The following is a 17,231-nucleotide window of genomic DNA, read 5'->3' on the forward strand; positions in this document are numbered from 1 at the left end:
GCTGGAGTGCAGCAGGTGATACTGAGTAGCACTGACAGCTTACTGGAGGGTACAAAGGGGTTACTGGGACCAGTGGGCGGTGGGTACTGGGGACCAGTGGCAGCCGCTGGCTGGGACTACAGACGACTGGAGGTGTACTGTGAGCAGCAGTGAAAACAGCAGCTGAGGGAGGAGGGGACGCCGCGCCTCCCGTGATGCTTCGCGGCCGTCCCACCACACCTCCCATCGTCCTCTGCGGTCAACTCACGACGTTTGCCGCTGTGCTTCGATGAGTTCCGGCCACACTTCCCGGCATCCCTTCCGTCCAGATGCGGGACAGGTCGGCAGCATCAATCCCCGCCTAGAGGGGGCGGGTTCATCTGTGCACTCTGACCAATAGAAACGGCCTCTCTACGCGTTTCCCTACGCCGATTGGCGGGAAGGGACGAAGCAGTGACCAATGGGGGTGTCTGGGAGGAGGGGCCAGAGCTCTCGGCGGTTTCGGCGGCAGCGGCGGGGAATGAGCGCGGAACGGGCGCGGGAGATCCGCCGTGAGTAGGGGCCTGCACCGGGCCTGCGGGGCTCTTAGAGCATTCCCGCCCCGCTACGACCTGGACAGCTCCAAAGAGCCCCCGGCCCAGGTCTTCCTGGCGCCTCTATTTCCCTTCCTGGCCCCGCTAGTCCCTTTTCTGTGGCTTTAACCCCTTCACCACACTCCCCAGTCCCTGGTCCCTCAACTCCCCTAAAACCCTGATCGGCTCACATTGAGAAGGCCACAAAAACACCCCGCCAGGCTCGGATCAGGCTTCTTTGGCGGGGGGAGAGGGGGCGGGCAACCATTTTTGGGTTCCCCTTCCCTAGTGAGGATCCACGGGGCGGGGGGGGGCTATGAGACACCCCCCGGGGTTCACAGCCAGGCCAGACTAGTTCTGGGCCATTTTGGGGTCTCACTATCCTGGTGAGGGCACACTGCAAGCTACAGAGACTGCATTCTAGCTTCAGAGCCAAGCCAGCCTGTTTTGGGGAGTCCTTGGGGTGGAGCTACAGAGACATGCCCGCCAGGCTCAGAGCCACCAACTCGTGACCGTTTTGGGGTACCCTCAGAGTTGTGTGTCTTCCTCCCCATTTATTTTGGGCTCAGCCCTGTTTTACCTGCCCTGTGTGTGTGTGTCCCCCTGTAATCAGAGCTGCAGAAGGCAAAGGAGAAGGCTCAGCGCGGTGGGCACCTGGTGGAAGAAGCGGCGCTTTGTAACCAGCTGGGCGAGATTTTGGCGAGCTGTGGTGAGCCCCAGCCTTCTCCCCACAGCTCGAGGGGGCTCCCCCAAAGATCTAAAAAGCCCTCCCCTCCAATTTTTAACAGCTTCCCACCCTTGCTCCCCCCAGGTCGTTATGAGGAAGCTCTGGAGGAGCACCGCCAGGAGCTGCGGCTGCTGGAAGGCGCCGGGGATGGGCTGGGTTGCGCCGTGGCGCACCGCAAGATCGGCGAACGCCTGGCTGAGATGGAGAACTATGAGGCTGCACTCAAAGTGGGGGTCTCTCCTGGGGTCTTGAGGGGGAGAGGGGGGCCTTAAAGTGGTCTTCAGGAAGGGTTTGAAGCTTCTCGTCCTCTCCTCCATCCTCAACAGCACCAACACCAGCACTTGGAGCTGGCGCGGGGACTGGCGGACGAGACGGAGCAGCAACGAGCTTGGGCCACCATTGGGAGGACCTACATGTTCATGGCTGAGAGCGACGGCACCGTGGCTCAGGAGGCTTGGAGGAAGGCTGAAAGGGCTTTCCACACCAGTTTGACCATTGTGGAGGAGAAACTGGAAGGTGGGTGAGCTCCCAGAGGAGTGGTGGGTCTGGGGGAGGTTTGGTCAGGGTTTGGTGCTTGGGGGTTTCTTCTCTTTCATCTCTTTGTGGGCAAAGGTGGAGGCACTTTGGGTGAGTTTGGAGGTGGCACCAAGATTGATGGGAGCATTGAGGAGAGGAAAGAGAAGGGGCTGGGGAAAGGAGGAGGAGAAGGGGCTGGGGAAAGGAGGAGGTGGAGAAAGGGCTGGGGAAAGGAGGAGGAGAAGGGGCTGGGGAAAGGAGGAGGTGGAGAAAGGGCTGGGGAAAGGAGGAGGTGGAGAAAGGGCTGGGGAAAGGAGGAGGAAGAGAAGGGGCTGGGGAAAGGAGGAGGAGAAGGGGCTGGGGAAAGGAGGAGGAGAAGGGGCTGGAGAAGAAGACCAAGAAAGTCTGAAGAAAAAACTTTCAAAGCCCTGCAGATGTGGTGCTGCAGAGCAGGGTTTGGTGGTGACCTGGCAGTGTTGTTTCCATTGGTGACCTCCAATCTCTTTCCGTGCTCCATGGCCTCGGTGGAGCAGGAGCTGTCCCAGACCGGGAGGTGACGGAGATGAGGACTCGGCTCTACCTCAACCTGGGGCTGGTCTATGACAGCCTGAAGGACCCTGCCAAGAGCCACCAGTACATCAGGAAAAGCATCTTCCTGGCTGAGTAAGGACCAGTACCAGCACTGGAGGGGGGACTGGGAGCCACTGGTGTGGGTTTAAGGAGCTTCTGGGGGGGACTGGGAAACTGGGGGGACGAGGGTGAGTGGAAGGAGGCTGCTGGGGGATACTGGTCTGGGTGTAAGGGGGATACTGGAGGATAGTGGTCTGAGTGTAAGGCCAACACTGAAGGATCCTGGGCTGGGTGTAAACTGGTGGGGACTGGGAAAACTGGGAGGCAGCTTTGGTGCAGATTGGTACTGGTGATGGCATTTGGTACCAGCTCCAGCCCTGTGGTTGGGTTTTGGTGCCTGGTTTTGTGCCACTGGGATCTGGTGCTAACTCCAGCCCCAGAGGTGGGGGTTTGGTGCCATTTTTTGACGCTGTTTGGCACAGATGATGCAATTTGGTGCCAGCTGCAGCCCCAAGGTGGGGGCTTGGTGCCAATTGTGGTGCTATTTGGTAGCCACAAAGAGTTTTGGTGCCTGTTTTGGTGCCATTTGTCAACATTGCTGGGATTTGGTGTCACCTTCAGCCCCAAAGGTGGGGTTTGTGTGGCGCTTTTGATGCCATTTGGCACTGGTGATGGGATTTGGTGCCAGCTGCAGCCCCGAGGCTGGGTTGTGGTGCCGGTTTTGGTGCTGTTTGACACCATTGCTGGGATTTGGTGCCAGCTGCAGCCCCGAGGCTGGGTTGTGGTGCCGGTTTTGGTGCTGTTTGACACCATTGCTAGGATTTGGTGCCAGCTGCAGCCCCGAGGCTGGGTTGTGGTGCCGGTTTTGGTGCCGTTTGACACCATTGCTAGGATTTGGTGCCAGCTGCAGCCCCGAGGCTGGGTTGTGGTGCCGGTTTTGGTGCCGTTTGGCACCATTGCTGGGATTTGGTGCCAGCTGCAGCCCTGACGCTGGGTTGTGGTGCCGGTTTTGGTGCCGTTTGGCACCATTGCTGGGATTTGGTGCCAGCTGCAGCCCCGAGGCTGGGTTGTGGTGCCGGTTTTGGTGCCGTTTGGCACCATTGCTGGGATTTGGTGCCAGCTGCAGCCCCGAGGCTGGGTTGTGGTGCCGGTTTTGGTGCCGTTTGGCACCATTGCTGGGATTTGGTGCCAGCTGCAGCCCCGAGGCTGGGTTTTGGTGCCGGTTTTGGTGCTGTTTGACACCATTGCTAGGATTTGGTGCCAGCTGCAGCCCCGAGGCTGGGTTGTGGTGCCGGTTTTGGTGCTGTTTGACACCATTGCTAGGATTTGGTGCCAGCTGCAGCCCCGAGGCTGGGTTGTGGTGCCGGTTTTGGTGCCGTTTGACACCATTGCTAGGATTTGGTGCCAGCTGCAGCCCCGAGGCTGGGTTGTGGTGCCGGTTTTGGTGCCGTTTGGCACCATTGCTGGGATTTGGTGCCAGCTGCAGCCCCGAGGCTGGGTTGTGGTGCCGGTTTTGGTGCCGTTTGGCACCATTGCTGGGATTTGGTGCCAGCTGCAGCCCCGAGGCTGGGTTGTGGTGCCGGTTTTGGTGCCGTTTGGCACCATTGCTGGGATTTGGTGCCAGCTGCAGCCCCGAGGCTGGGTTTTGGTGCCGGTTTTGGTGCCGTTTGACACCATTGCTAGGATTTGGTGCCAGCTGCAGCCCCGAGGCTGGGTTGTGGTGCCGGTTTTGGTGCTGTTTGGCACCATTGCTGGGATTTGGTGCCAGCTGCAGCCCTGACGCTGGGTTGTGGTGCCGGTTTTGGTGCCGTTTGGCACCATTGCTGGGATTTGGTGCCAGCTGCAGCCCCGAGGCTGGGTTGTGGTGCCGGTTTTGGTGCCGTTTGGCACCATTGCTGGGATTTGGTGCCAGCTGCAGCCCCGAGGCTGGGTTGTGGTGCCGGTTTTGGTGCCGTTTGGCACCATTGCTGGGATTTGGTGCCAGCTGCAGCCCCGAGGCTGGGTTGTGGTGCCGGTTTTGGTGCTGTTTGACACCATTGCTAGGATTTGGTGCCAGCTGCAGCCCCGAGGCTGGGTTGTGGTGCCGGTTTTGGTGCCGTTTGACACCATTGCTAGGATTTGGTGCCAGCTGCAGCCCCGAGGCTGGGTTGTGGTGCCGGTTTTGGTGCTGTTTGGCACCATTGCTGGGATTTGGTGCCAGCTGCAGCCCTGACGCTGGGTTGTGGTGCCGGTTTTGGTGCCGTTTGGCACCATTGCTGGGATTTGGTGCCAGCTGCAGCCCCGAGGCTGGGTTGTGGTGCCGGTTTTGGTGCCGTTTGGCACCATTGCTGGGATTTGGTGCCAGCTGCAGCCCCGAGGCTGGGTTGTGGTGCCGGTTTTGGTGCCGTTTGGCACCATTGCTGGGATTTGGTGCCAGCTGCAGCCCCGAGGCTGGGTTTTGGTGCCGGTTTTGGTGCCGTTTGGCACCATTGCTGGGTTGTGGTGCCAGCTGGCAGCCACCTTGGCTCGCTGTGCAGCCAGGGCCGGCTCACCGAGGATCTTTACCGAGCTTACTTCAACCTGGGCCACATCCAGCTGCGGGAGGGAGACCACTCGGGGGCCCTGCGGTGCCTGGCGCGAGCCCGCGACTGTGCCCGCAAGATGAAGGAGAAGGGGCTGGAGAGTGACTGTTGCAGCAGCACTGCCCAGGTGGGTGCTGGGGCACCCCCTCCTGGGGCTTTGGGGAACCCCCCCTGGGGTTTGTATGACTTGGGAGGACTCTGGGGGGGATTTTTGGCTCCCCAGGGGAAGTTCTTGGGGGTCCTGTGGGGGCTTCATGGCTCCTGGAGGAGCTTCTTGTAGCTCAGATGGCTGCTGGGGCCTCTGTTCTTGGGGGTTTGGGGACCCTCCCTGAGGCTTTGTACCCCTTGGGGGGCTCTGGGGAGGAGTTTTTGGGTGCCCTTAAGTAGGTTTTTGGGGTCCTAGGCAGGGTTTGTGGCTCAGGAGGAGCTCCTTGGGCTCAGGTGGGTGCTGGGACCTCCCTTCTTGGAGGTTTGGAGACCCTCCTTGGGGGTTTGTACCACTTGGAAAAGGTCTGGGGGGGATTTTTGGGTCCCTGGGGAAAATACTTCGGGTTCTGGGGAGGCTTTGTGGCTCCTGGAGGAGCTTCTTGGAGCTCAGGTGGGAGCTGAGGATCTACCTTCTTGGGATCTTGGTGCCACCCCTTACAGGTTGGTAGCTGTTGTAGGGTCTGGTGACTTGCCTGTGCCCATGTGTCCCCTGTTGTCCCCCACAGGTCCTGCTGAGCTTGGGGGACTTTGCAGCAGCCAAGAGGTCTCTGAAGCAAGCCTACCTGCTGGGGCCATCACAGCCCTGGCAGAGGGACCTCCTGCGCTCCAACCTGCGCTATGGTGAGCTGGGGACAGCGGCCTCGAGGGTGGGATGTTGGCCTGAAGGCGCTGGGCCGAGGCCACAGGGGCGAGACAGCGTCTCCAAAGGAGGGGTCATGGTCCAGGCAGCTGCCCAACTGGACTTAGCAGGGTCCAGATGATGTCCCCAGGGGTGTCACAATGTCCCCAGGTCAAGATGACGTCCCCAGGAGCAGGACAATGTCCTTAAGGATGAGATGGTATCCTCAAGGGTGAGGTGAGGTCCCCAGGGACCAGTTGATGTCCCCAGGGGCGAGATGACGTCCCCATGGTCAAGACAAGGTCCCCAGGGACCAGATGATGTCCCTAAGGATGAGATAAGGTCCCCAGGGGCCAAATGAGGTCTCCAGGAGCAGGTCAATGTGCCCAGGGGTGAGATGATGTCCCCGGGGTCAAGGCGATGTCCCCAGGGCTGCGCTGATGTCCAGCCCGGGCAGGTGTGACGCTGGAGGGGACACCTGAATGCCCTCATCCCCTCCTGACTGTCCCTTCCCTGGCAGCCACCAAGGTGACCCGGCTGCAGGAAGCCCTGGAGGAGGCGGCGGCGCCGCCGCTGGCTCTGTCCCTCAGTGAGCAGCTTGGGGACATCTTCTCCAAGCAGGGAGACTACGGCCGAGCCGTGGAGGCCTACCAGAGGCAGGTGGGTCAGGGGCAGGGCTGGCTGACTTGGGGCGGGGGGGGGGTTGGCTTTGGAGGTCTCTGCATTAACTGGAGGTGGCTGGGGGAACCCAGTTGAGCTTGGCCCAGCAGCTGGGGAGGCCGCCACGGGAAGTGGCTGTCATCCACGTCTCGCTGGCCACCACCTTCGGGGACCTCAAGGACTACGCGCGAGCCATCCACCACTACCGGCAGGAGCTGGCCCTGCACCGGGGGGACGCGCTGGAGGTGCGCCGGGGGGGCTTCCTGCTGCTCACCTCGAGGGCCTGAGGGCATCTTGGGTTGTACACAGGCCCAAGGGGTCCTCAGCAGGGCTTCTTCCGGGTCCTGTGTGGGCATTTTGAGGGTCTCCTTGAATCTTCATGAGGGTTCCCTGGGGGGGTCCTCGGTGGTCATCTTGAGGTCCTTGGTGGCCATCTTGAGGTTCTGAGGGGGTCCTGGGTCTTTAGAGGGGTCCTTATGGTCTTTGGAGGACATTTGGGGGTCCTTGGTGGTCATCTTGAGGACCTGAGTGGGTCTTCTTGGGTCTTTAGAGGGGTCCTCATGGTCCTTGGGGGGCTTTTGGGGGGTCCTTGGTGGTCATTTTGAGGGTCTCATTGGGTCTTCAGAGGGATTTCCATTGCCCTTGGGTGACTCCTCAGAGCTTTAGGGGGTTCTCTGGTGTTCAGGGTGGGGTCATTAGGACTTGAGAGGGCTCATTGGGGTTCTTGAGGGACTTCAGAGGGTCTTTTGGGGGTCCTTGGGGGAGGCTCTTTGGGTCCTGGGAGGCTCATTTGGGCTGGAGGGAGCTTTTTGTCATCTTGGGAAGCTTCTCGAGGTCCTGGGGAGCTTACTGGGGTCCTGGGTAAGGGTCTTGGGGTTGGGGGGCTGCTTCTTGGTGTTTTGGGAGAGGTTCTGGGGAATTTTGGGGGGGCTTCTTGAGGTTGGGGAGGGGGTGCTGGCAGAGAATTGGGGCAGGTTGTCTGTACCTTCCTCAAGACCCAAACCCTGACACCCCCCAATTTGGGCACCCCAGGAAGGGAAGACCTGGCTGAACATGGCACTGGCCATGGAGGAGGCCGGGGAGCCCCCTCCCCACATCCAGAGCTGCCTCCAGACTGCCCTGGAACGAGCCCAGGTGGCAGGAGACCCCCGGGTGCAGGTGAGGACCCCCCCTAGGATCCCCCACATTGGCTGGTGGGGGGCACCTTCCTCTACTTCCTTCTCCTTTCCTCCTTCCATTTCCCCCTTTTTCCTCTTCTCTCTTCCCTATTCCCCTTCTCTTTCCCTTTAATCTCTCCCCTCTTCCCTCTCCCTCCCCTCTTCCCTCTCCCTCCCCTCTTCCCTCTCCCTCCCCTCTTCCCTCTCCCTCCCCTCTTCCCTCTCCCTCCCCTCTTCCCTCTCCCTCCCCTCTTCCCTCTCCCTCCCCTCTTCCCTCTCCCTCCCCTCTCCCCTCTCCCTCCCTCTCCCCTCTCCCTCCCTCTCCCCTCTTCCCTCTCCCTCCCCTCTTCCCTCTCCCTCCCCTCTTCCCTCTCCCTCCCCTCTTCCCTCTCCCTCCCCTCTTCCCTCTCCCTCCCCTCTTCCCTCTCCCTCCCCTCTTCCCTCTCCCTCCCCTCTTCCCTCTCCCTCCCCTCTTCCCTCTCCCTCCCCTCTTCCCTCTCCCTCCCCTCTTCCCTCTCCCTCCCCTCTTCCCTCTCCCTCCCCTCTTCCCTCTCCCTCCCCTCTTCCCTCTCCCTCCCTCTCCCCCCCTCTCCCCCCCTCATTCTCCTCCCCCCCTCTCCCCCAGCGCCAGGCCCTGCGCCAGCTCCACGCTCTCCAGCTGCGGCTGGGGGAGGCCGAAGCCGCCGCAGCCACCCTGGGGCAGCTGGGGGGGCTGGGAGGAGCCCCCCAGGAAGAAGAAGAAGATCTGGAGAGCAGCCAGGCACAGGAGGAGGAAGAGGAGAGTGAGCTGGAGCTGTCTGAGAGCGGTGAGTGACTGGGGGGGGCCGGGCAGGGTCCTCCTCTGTGTCCTTTGGGGGGGGATCTTTGGGGGTTGGGTTTTAGATCATTTGGGGAAACTTTCCTCGTTTTGGGGTTGGGTGATTTTGGGACTTTTGGGTCTGGCTTTTCCCCAGTTTGAGCTTTTCTTTTCCCCCCTCTCATTTTGGTGTGGGCTTTTTTTTCCTCATGTTGGGTTTTCTGTCCTCATTTTGTGTTGGGTTCCCCCCCCCCCCCCTTACTTTGTGACTTTTTTTCTCATGTTCTTATTTTGTTTTTCCTTTTTTTCCCCTTTACTTTAGGACTTTTTTCCCTCCCTTTATTTTTTTCCTCCCCCCCCCATCCATTTTGGTTTTTTTCTTCCCCTTCCCCCCGTTTTTGTGTTTGATTTCCCCCTCCCCTCCCCCCATTTTGTGTTTGTTGTTTGGCTTGTGGTGGTTGGTTTTTTCCCCTCCCCTGTTTTGGTTTATTTTTAGGGGTGGGGTTTTTTTTGCCCTGTTTTGGTTCTTTTTTCCCTCAGTTTGATTTTTATGCTCTCCCCCCCACCATTTGTTTGTCTTTCCCTCCTTCTGCAGAGGGGGAGGACGATGAACTGGAAGGCTACAGCAAGAGTGTCCCTGGCAGGAGGAGGATCTGTAAGGTGAGGAGGGGGACACCCCCTAAAGTGGGGTGGATGGGGGGCTCTGCCTCCCCCCAAATTGGGGTAGGGGTCCCCTCTTGACACCCTTAAATTGGGGATGTGGGGAGGTTTCCCTGACACCCCAAAACAAGGGTGGGGATCTCCTCTTTCCCTTGACATCCCCAAAATTAGGGGAGGGTGTCTCCTCTTTCCCTTGATGCCCCCAGAATTTGGGGTGACACTCCCCAGTTGGGATGGGGGCTCTCCCTGACACCCCAAAATTAGGGGGTTGGGATCTCCCCTTTCTCTTGACACCCTGAGAATTGGGGGTGGGGTGGGGCAGGCTTCCTCCTTCCCTTGATCCCGCCAAGTTGGGGTGAGGGCTCTCCCTGACACCCCAGAATTAGGGTGTGGGGGGGGGTTTCCCCTTATTCCTTGACACCCCAACACTTGGTGTGGGGGTCCCCACTGTTGCCCCCCTCCCTGTTTCCCTGCAGTGGAACCGTCGCAACGAGCGGGGCGAGACCCCCCTGCACCGTGCCTGCATCGAGGGAGACCTGCGCCGGGTGCTGCTCTTCCTCAAACAGGTCAGACCCCCACCCCCCCCCAAAACCCTCACACCCTGTCCCCAGGCCCCTCAGGGTGTCCCCAAGACCCTTTAGTACCCCACTGACACCCCCTCATGTTTTCTCTTTGGGGGGCTGCTGTAGGGGCACCCTCTGAACCCCCGGGATTACTGCGGCTGGACCCCCCTGCATGAAGCCTGCAACCATGGGCACCTGGGTGAGTCTGGGGGAGGGGGGCAAAGACCCCCAGCAGTGAAATGAGCACCTCCCCCTCCCAGGAATGAAAAAGGACCCCCAGGAGGGGAAGGGAACCCCAGGATTGGGAAGGGACTCCGTAAAACTGGGAAGAGCCCCCCCCAGGAGTAGAAAAAAGACCTCCCTGGAATAAAAAGAGACCACCCCCCAGGAGTGGGAAGAGGCCCCCCAGGAGTGGGAAGGGCTTGCCAGGAGCAAAAGGAGACCCCCAGGAATGGAAAGATTCCCCCAGGAGGAAAAAGAAGCCCCCCCTAAGAGTGGAAAAAGCCCCTGCAGGAGCAATAAGAAGCCCCCCAGGAGGGGAAAGAGCCCCCCCAGGAGTGAGAAAAGGCTTCCCTGGAGTGGGCAGAACCTCCTGTAACACCCCCCCCCCCCTACTTTTTGTGCCCTCTGCCCCCAGAGATCGTTCAGGCACTGCTGGAGCGGGGGGCAGCAGTGAACGACCCGGGGGGGCCAGGCTGCGAGGGCATCACCCCCCTGCACGATGCCCTCAGCTGCGGCCACTTCGAGGTGGCCCAGGAGCTGCTGCGCCGCGGGGCCTCCGTCAATGCCAGGGACAGCCAGGTGGGGGCGCCCCAACCGAGCCGGGGAAAGTGGGGGATGGGGATTCTGGGACCTGGGGGAGGATCCTGGGAGCTGGGGGTTCTGGGATGTAGGGGTGCTGGGGGTTGGGAATTCTGGGGTTTGGGGTCTTAGGGGTTCTGAGATGTGGGGGCTTGGGGGCTCAGAGCTTCGTGGTTCTGATGTTGGGAATTGTGGGGGTTGGGATTGTGGGATTCAGAGACTTGGGGATTCTGGAACTCTGGGGTTTGGGGATTGAGGTTTTTCTGGGGACACAGATCTTGGGATTCAGAGATCTGGGGATTCCGGGCTGGGGGGGCTGGGGGTGCGAGGGTCCCGGGACACAGGGCTCCAGGCATGCCCTGGGGTCCAGGGAGGAAGGAGTTCTGGGCTTTGGGGGCTGTGGGATTCAGGGGTGCCTGAGTGTGTCCCCATCCCTTAGGGCCTGACCCCGCTGGGCACTCTGGAGCGCTGGCTGCAGGCATATGGCCCCGAGCTGGACCAGGAGACCTGGCAGCGCTGCCAGCACACCCAGAGCCTGCTCCGCCAGGCTGCTGCACCGGGTACGCAGAGGGCACCCCCAGCGGGCACCCCAGCACCCCCCTCTGGGGCATCTGGGGGGGCTGAGGTGAGCTGAGGGCTTCAACACCCCCCTCCCATTCTCAGCCCTGTCCCAGCTCAGCCAGGACTCGGTGCCGGAGGGCGACGGTGATGCCGGTGCCGGTGACATGGTGCCACTGAAGCCGGTCAGGAAGCGGCTGCGGGCACCGGTGCTCGACGGGAGGGACGTGGAGGGGCTGGCAATGGAGCCAGAGCCATGTGGAGCTGCTGCTGGGGGGCTTGGCAGTGCCAAGTCCCTCTCTGGTGGCACCAAATCCATCTGTGGTGGCACTGAATCCCTTCCTAATGATGCCAGATCCCTTCCCAGTGGGGCCAAATCCCTCCTTGGAAACGCCAAATCCCATCCTGGTGGTGCCAAATCCCATCCTGGTGGTGCCAAATCCCATCCTGGTGGAGCCAAATCCCTCTTTGGCACCACCAAACCTCTTCCCAGTGGTGCCAACCCCCTTCCTGGCGGCACCAACCCCTCCGTCAGCAGCGGCACTGTGGCGGGGTGCCGGCCCCCGGCGCTGATCCCAGTGGAGCAGTACCTGGAGGAGGAAGATTGGTTGGAAGATGACCTTGGGGGGGCTCGGGGGGGTCGCAAACGGCCTCGCCGGGACCCCCAGGGCTTGGTGTCGGCTCTGGGGGACGGCACAGGAGCAGAGAGCGACAGCAGGGGCCCGGCTGTGGCGCGACACCGAGCGCGGCGCTGCCGGCAGAGCCGACTGACCGGCCTGGTCAGGAGGGGCTGGAGGGAGCAGAGGCCCCCCGAGGCTGCTGGGAGTCCCCTGTCTGGGGAGGAGGAGGAGGAGGTGGAGGAAGAGGAGGAAGAAGGTGGAGTGCCTACCCCGGCAGCGCCGGGCCCCGTGCCGGGCCCCCAGCCCACGCTGCGTGTGCGCGTCCGCGTCCAGGACAGCGTCTTCCTCATCCCCGTGCCCCAGAGGTGAGGCACCTGCCCCCTGCTTCCCCCCCAGCCGCTCCTTGGGACCCTGACCTCTCCTTTGGCACGCCCCTGTCCCCCTTGAGACCCCCAGATTCCCTTTGGGACCCCCATAAGACCCCCGTGAGATCTCCAGGTCACCTTTGAGATCCCCTTTGGGACCCCTATGGAACCCACAAGTCCCCTTTGGGACCCACCTAGGACCCCCATAGGCCCCTTAGGAACCCCTATATTCCCTGGAGGACCTCCCTAGGACCCCATTTTCTTTTTGGGACCCCCTTGAGACCCCCATCTCCCCTTTTGGAACCCTCACATCCCATTTGGGAACCCCTTGAGCCCCCCACATCCCCTTTGGGAGTTCCATAGCACCCTTAAATCTCATTTGGGTGCCCTGCATCTCCTTTAAGATCTCCTTGGGACTCCCATGTCCCCTTTGGGACCCACCTGGGACCTCCATATTCCCCCTTGAGACCCCCATGTCCTCTTTGAGACCCACACGAAACCCCCATATCTCACTTTAGCACCCCTGTGACTCCTCCATATCCCCCTTTGGGACCCCCATATCCCCTTCAGGACCCCCACAGAACCCTGTATCCCCCTTTGGGACCCCCATATCCCCTTCAGGACCCCCCACAGAACCCTGTATCCCACTTTGGGACCCCCATATCCCCTTCAGGACCCCCCACAGAACCCTGTATCCCCCTTTGGGACCCCCATATCCCCTTCAGGACCCCCCACAGAACCCTGTATCCCCCTTTGGGACCCCCATATCCCCTTCGGGACCTCCATGTCCCTCCTTGAGACCCTCCAAATCCTCTTTGCCCCCCATATTCCCCTTTGGGACCCTAACACCCCCTTTAGGCCCCCCCCGTCCCCTCGGGACGCTGCTGGCAGCCCTGTCTGCGGTGGGCAGCCCTGCTGGGGAGCCCCCCGTGCTGAGCAGCGCTGCCTGTCCCCGCAGCAGCCCGCCGCTGGCGGTGTCCTGGCTGGCGGAGCGGGCGGCCCAGCGCTTCTACCAGGGCTGCGGCCTGCTGCCGCGCCTCAGCCTGCGCCGCGAGGGGGCGCTGCTGGCCCCCCAGGACCCGGTGGGGGACGTCCTGCAGAGCAACGAGGAGGTGGGTGACACCCCCAGCCCACCCTGCCGCCCCTCGGCCTCAGCTGGGGCCGCACACCCCCCCCCACACACACACTCCCTGTGTTGAGACCCCTCGTTGTGACCCCTGTGCTGAGCTGGGAGCCCATGCTGGGACCCTCCCCCCAGCTCTGTGCCAGGACTCCAGTCTGGGACCCCCCTACCCAATGCCAAGGTTCCCCTCCCAGCCCAGGGCAGGGCTCCTGCTCCAAGATTGGACCCTTGCCCCAAACTGGGACTCCTGCTCCAGGCTGGGACCTTACAGTGGGATCCCTCATCCTGAACTGGGACACCCCAGCCTGTGTTGGGACCCTCACCCTGAACTGGGACCCCCACCCCATGCCAAGACCACCCCTACCCCAAACTGGGACCCCCAGTCCAAGCTGGGACCCTACAAGGGGACCCCTCACTCTGAACCCCTCATTCTGAACTGGGACACACCACACATATTGGGATCCCCTCACCTCGAACTGGGACCCCCACAGCCCAAGCTGGGACTCCCACTCCAAACTGGGACCCCACAAGGGGACCCCTCCCTGGGTCCCTCATTCTGGACTGGGACACCCTGCCCTGTGCTGGGATCCCAGACTGGGACTCCCAGCCTGATACTGGGACCCCCTCCACTCCAAACTGGGGCCCCCACCCTGAACTGGGCCCCAAAGGATGAGTCCCCACTCCAAGCTGGGAACGCCCACCCTGTGCCAAGCCCCCCCACCCCAATTCAAGGCCCTCCACACTGGGACCCCCTAGCCCCCCACCCCCATAGCAGTGCCACACTGGTGGTGACACCATTGGTGCCATTGCAGGTGCTGGCAGAGGTGCAGGGCTGGGACCTGCCACCCTTGGCTGAGCGCTACCGAAGGGCCTGCCAGAGCCTGGCTGTGGGTAAGGACCCTTCCTGTCCCCTCCCTGTCACCCCCATCTCACCTTGGGGACCACTGCCACCCAGGGACAGGGCTTGGGATCCCTGTCCCCAGTCAGCATGGGGCTGTCATCAGGATCAGAGGCTCCCAACGTGGCTTCAGGGGTTGGTCACCAAGGGAGGGAGGAGGTCTCCTGGGGTGTCCCCGAGGCTGCTGAAAGCCATCAAAGGGCCACTAAAAGCTACCAAAAGGGCCACAGAAGCCACCCAAGGACCATTAAAATCCATCAGAGGGCCTCTAAAAGCCACTAAAGAGTGACCAAAGAGCCCCTAAAAGCTACTTAAGCCATGGAAGGGCCACCAAAAGCCACTCAAGAGCCACTAAAATCCACCAAAGGGGCACTGGAAGCCACTAAAAGGCCAGCAAAGCCATTTAAAGGGCCACCAGAAACCACCAAAGGGTGCCTAAAGCCATTGAAGACCCAGGAAAAGCCACTAACATCCCTCAAAAGCCATGAAATGCCCATTAAAAACCAGCAAACTCACTAGAATCCACCAAAAGCCACCCAGAGGGCCACAAACAGCTATCACAGGGCAACAAAAAGCCACTAAAAGGCCACCAAAAGCCACTACAAAGCTACCAAAGCACCACAAAAGCCACTGCAGGGTTAGCAAAGCTATCAGAGGGCCACTAAAAGCCATGGAAGAGCCACTAGAAAGCTACCAAAGTACTACTAAAACCCATGGAAAGGCCACCAAAAGCCTCCCAAGGGCCACTGAAAGCTGCCAGAAGGCCACCAAAGGGCTTCTTGAAGCCATCAAAATGTCAGTAAAAGCCACTGAAGAGCCACTAAAGCCCAGCAGAGGAATACCAAAGCCATCAGAGGGCCACCAAAAGCTTCTGAAAGACTACCAGAGGGCCACTTAAAGCCCTCAAAGTGCCACCAAAAGCCACTAAAGGGTTACCAAAGCCACCAGAGGGTCACTGAAAGGCCACCACAGGGCCACTAAAGGGTTACCAAAGCCACCAGAGGGTCACTAAAAGGCCACCACAGGGCCACTAAAGGGTTACCAAAGCCACCAGAGGGTCACTAAAAGGCCACCACAGGGCCACTAAAGGGTTACCAAAGCCACCACAGGGCCACTAAAGGGTTACCAAAGCCACCAAAGGACCACAGGAGGCCTCCCAAGCACCACCCACCCCCAGTGCCCCCACCCTTTCTGTGCCCTGCAGATGCCCACCCGCTGCTGCTGAAGGCGTTGGAGCTGCAGGAGCAGAGCCCAGCGCTGCTGCTGGGGGGTGGCCTGTCCCTGTCCCCCCCGCAGCTGCCCCCCCTGCTGAGGGCCCTGAAGCTGCAGGAGCGGCTGCAGCAGCTGCGGCTGCAGGGCTGCGGCGTCACCGACGCGGCGGGCGGCGAGCTGCTGGCCACGCTGGGCACCCTGCCGGCCCTCACCCAGCTCGACCTCACTGGCAACAGACTGGGAGCCAGGGGGCTCCGGGACCTGCTGCCCCAGCAGCCCCACACCTTCCAGGTACAGCGTGGGGGGCAGGTGGGACACCTCTCCCTTGTCGCCTAAAACTGGCCTGCGCCCCTCTAAACCTCTCCTGTGTCTCCTTAAGCCTGGGCTTTGTCCCCAGGATCACCTTTTTCATCCCCTGAGTCTGGGGTCTGTCTCCCTAAACCTCTTTTGTGTCCTCTCCAGTTTCTGTCCCCCAAGCCTGGCTTTTGTCCCTAGAATACTTCCATCCCCCAGACCTGCCTTTTGTCCCCTTAAAGCACTTCTGTGTCCCCTAAACCTAGTGTCTGTCCCCCTCAACGTTGTCTCCCCACCCTAAACCTGCCCTTTGTCCCCTTAAACCTGTTGTTGTCCCCAAGAGGCCTTCTCTAGCCTCCAAACATGTCCTGTGTCCCCCCAAGCCTGTTTTTTGTCCCTCTCTGTCCCCAAGCCTGTTTTTTGTCCCCCCAGACTCGTTCTCTCTCTCCTTAACCTGTTCTTTATCCCCTGGTTGTTGTCCCCTTGAACCTGGTGTCCTCTAAACCTGCCTTTGGTGCCCCCAAAACTCATCCTGTGCCTCCTTAACCTGGTTTTGGTCCCCCTAAACCTGGGGTTTGTTTCCCCTCTGCCCTGTTCCCAGAGCCTGGAGGAGCTAAACCTGAGCCTAAACCCTCTTGGGGACGCCTCTTGCCGCCCCCTCGCCGAGCTGCTGCGGCGCTGCCCGGCCCTCACCACCCTGCGCCTGGATGCCTGCGGCTTCACCGCCGCCTTCCACCTGGAGGGTAAGAGCCCCTGGCAGCACCACGGTGCCGCGCTGGCATCGCTGGGCGCCAGCCAGGCGCTAAGCGGTGCTGGTGTCCCCTCCTAGGAGCGCCCCGGCTGCAGAGGCTGAGCCTGTCGCACAACGCGCTGGGCGCGGCGGGGCTGGCACGGCTCCTCGGCGCTCTGCCCTGCCACAGCCTGGCACGCTTAGAGCTGGGCTCCATCAGCGGGCCTGCACCCCAGCCCCTGGCCCCGGCGCTCGTCAGCTTCCTGGCACAGGTGAGGCACGGTCCCCGAGGGGAGGTCGCTCCTCGCCGGGTGCCGAGGTGGTGACGGCGGTGCCCTGGTTGTGCCCGCAGGAGGGCTGCGCCTTGAGCCACCTCAGGCTGTCCGGCAACCACCTGAGCGATGGAGACATCCTGCAAGTGGCCAGGTGAGGGGACAGAGGGACACAGGTGACAGGTGGTGGTTCTGGAGTCACCACCTACACCAAGGGGGTGTCCTGGTGTCACCGTCCACCTCCCAAGGACACGCCATGGCAACACCGATGTGGTGGTGCGGTGAGGCACCCGTGCCCTCCGTGGGGACAAAGCCAGCTGCCTGGGGACAAGGAGGTGACAAAGATTCGTCCTTTCACCATCTGCACCCCATCCTTAGGTGCCTCCCAGCTTGCCCAGCTCTGGTTTCCTTGGATTTCTCGGCCAACCCTGGCATCACCACGGCGGGGCTGCGGTCACTGCTCAGCGCCCTGGAAGAGAGGCACCAGGGGCTGCAGTTCCTCAGCCTGGCAGGTAGGGACAGCGCCACAGCACCGCGCCACCAGCACCTGGCACCGTGCCAACCTCTTCCCTCCCTCCCTCCTTCCCACCAGGCTGCTCTGTGGAAGCTCCTTTGGAGGCCGAAAGCGCCGGCAAGATCCAGGAGCTGCGGCTCTGCGGGCACCGCGCCAGAGCCGGCGAAGCTTGGCAAGGCGCTGCCAGGCTCCGCACCGTCACACGGCACCACAAGCTCTTCTGGAAGAACCTCTGAAGCACTGGTGGCGGCGGGTCT

The 17,231-nt window shown here is 61.5% G+C and overlaps 1 protein-coding gene across 1 annotated transcript; it reads left to right on the plus strand.

Annotated features, from left to right (window-relative positions):
• The first annotated feature begins 471 nt into the window (after positions 1-471).
• Positions 472-17,210, plus strand: TONSL (tonsoku like, DNA repair protein). The gene is made up of 26 exons (XM_054167535.1): positions 472-530; positions 1,165-1,260; positions 1,363-1,505; positions 1,605-1,794; positions 2,328-2,457; positions 4,881-5,052; positions 5,639-5,753; positions 6,272-6,411; positions 6,504-6,656; positions 7,444-7,569; positions 8,194-8,374; positions 8,960-9,024; positions 9,501-9,590; positions 9,714-9,786; positions 10,225-10,388; positions 10,828-10,948; positions 11,052-11,931; positions 12,553-12,674; positions 12,790-13,043; positions 13,867-13,945; positions 15,157-15,455; positions 16,060-16,252; positions 16,288-16,460; positions 16,541-16,614; positions 16,839-16,972; positions 17,053-17,210. The coding sequence occupies exons 1-26, from the start codon at positions 500-502 to the stop codon at positions 17,208-17,210; spliced, it is 4,356 nt and encodes a 1,451-aa protein (XP_054023510.1). The 5' UTR covers positions 472-499.
• Positions 17,211-17,231: the final 21 nt, after the last annotated feature.

Source organism: Dryobates pubescens, chromosome 14 (genome assembly GCF_014839835.1).
Source record: "Dryobates pubescens isolate bDryPub1 chromosome 14, bDryPub1.pri, whole genome shotgun sequence".
Lineage (NCBI taxonomy): Eukaryota > Metazoa > Chordata > Aves > Piciformes > Picidae > Dryobates > Dryobates pubescens.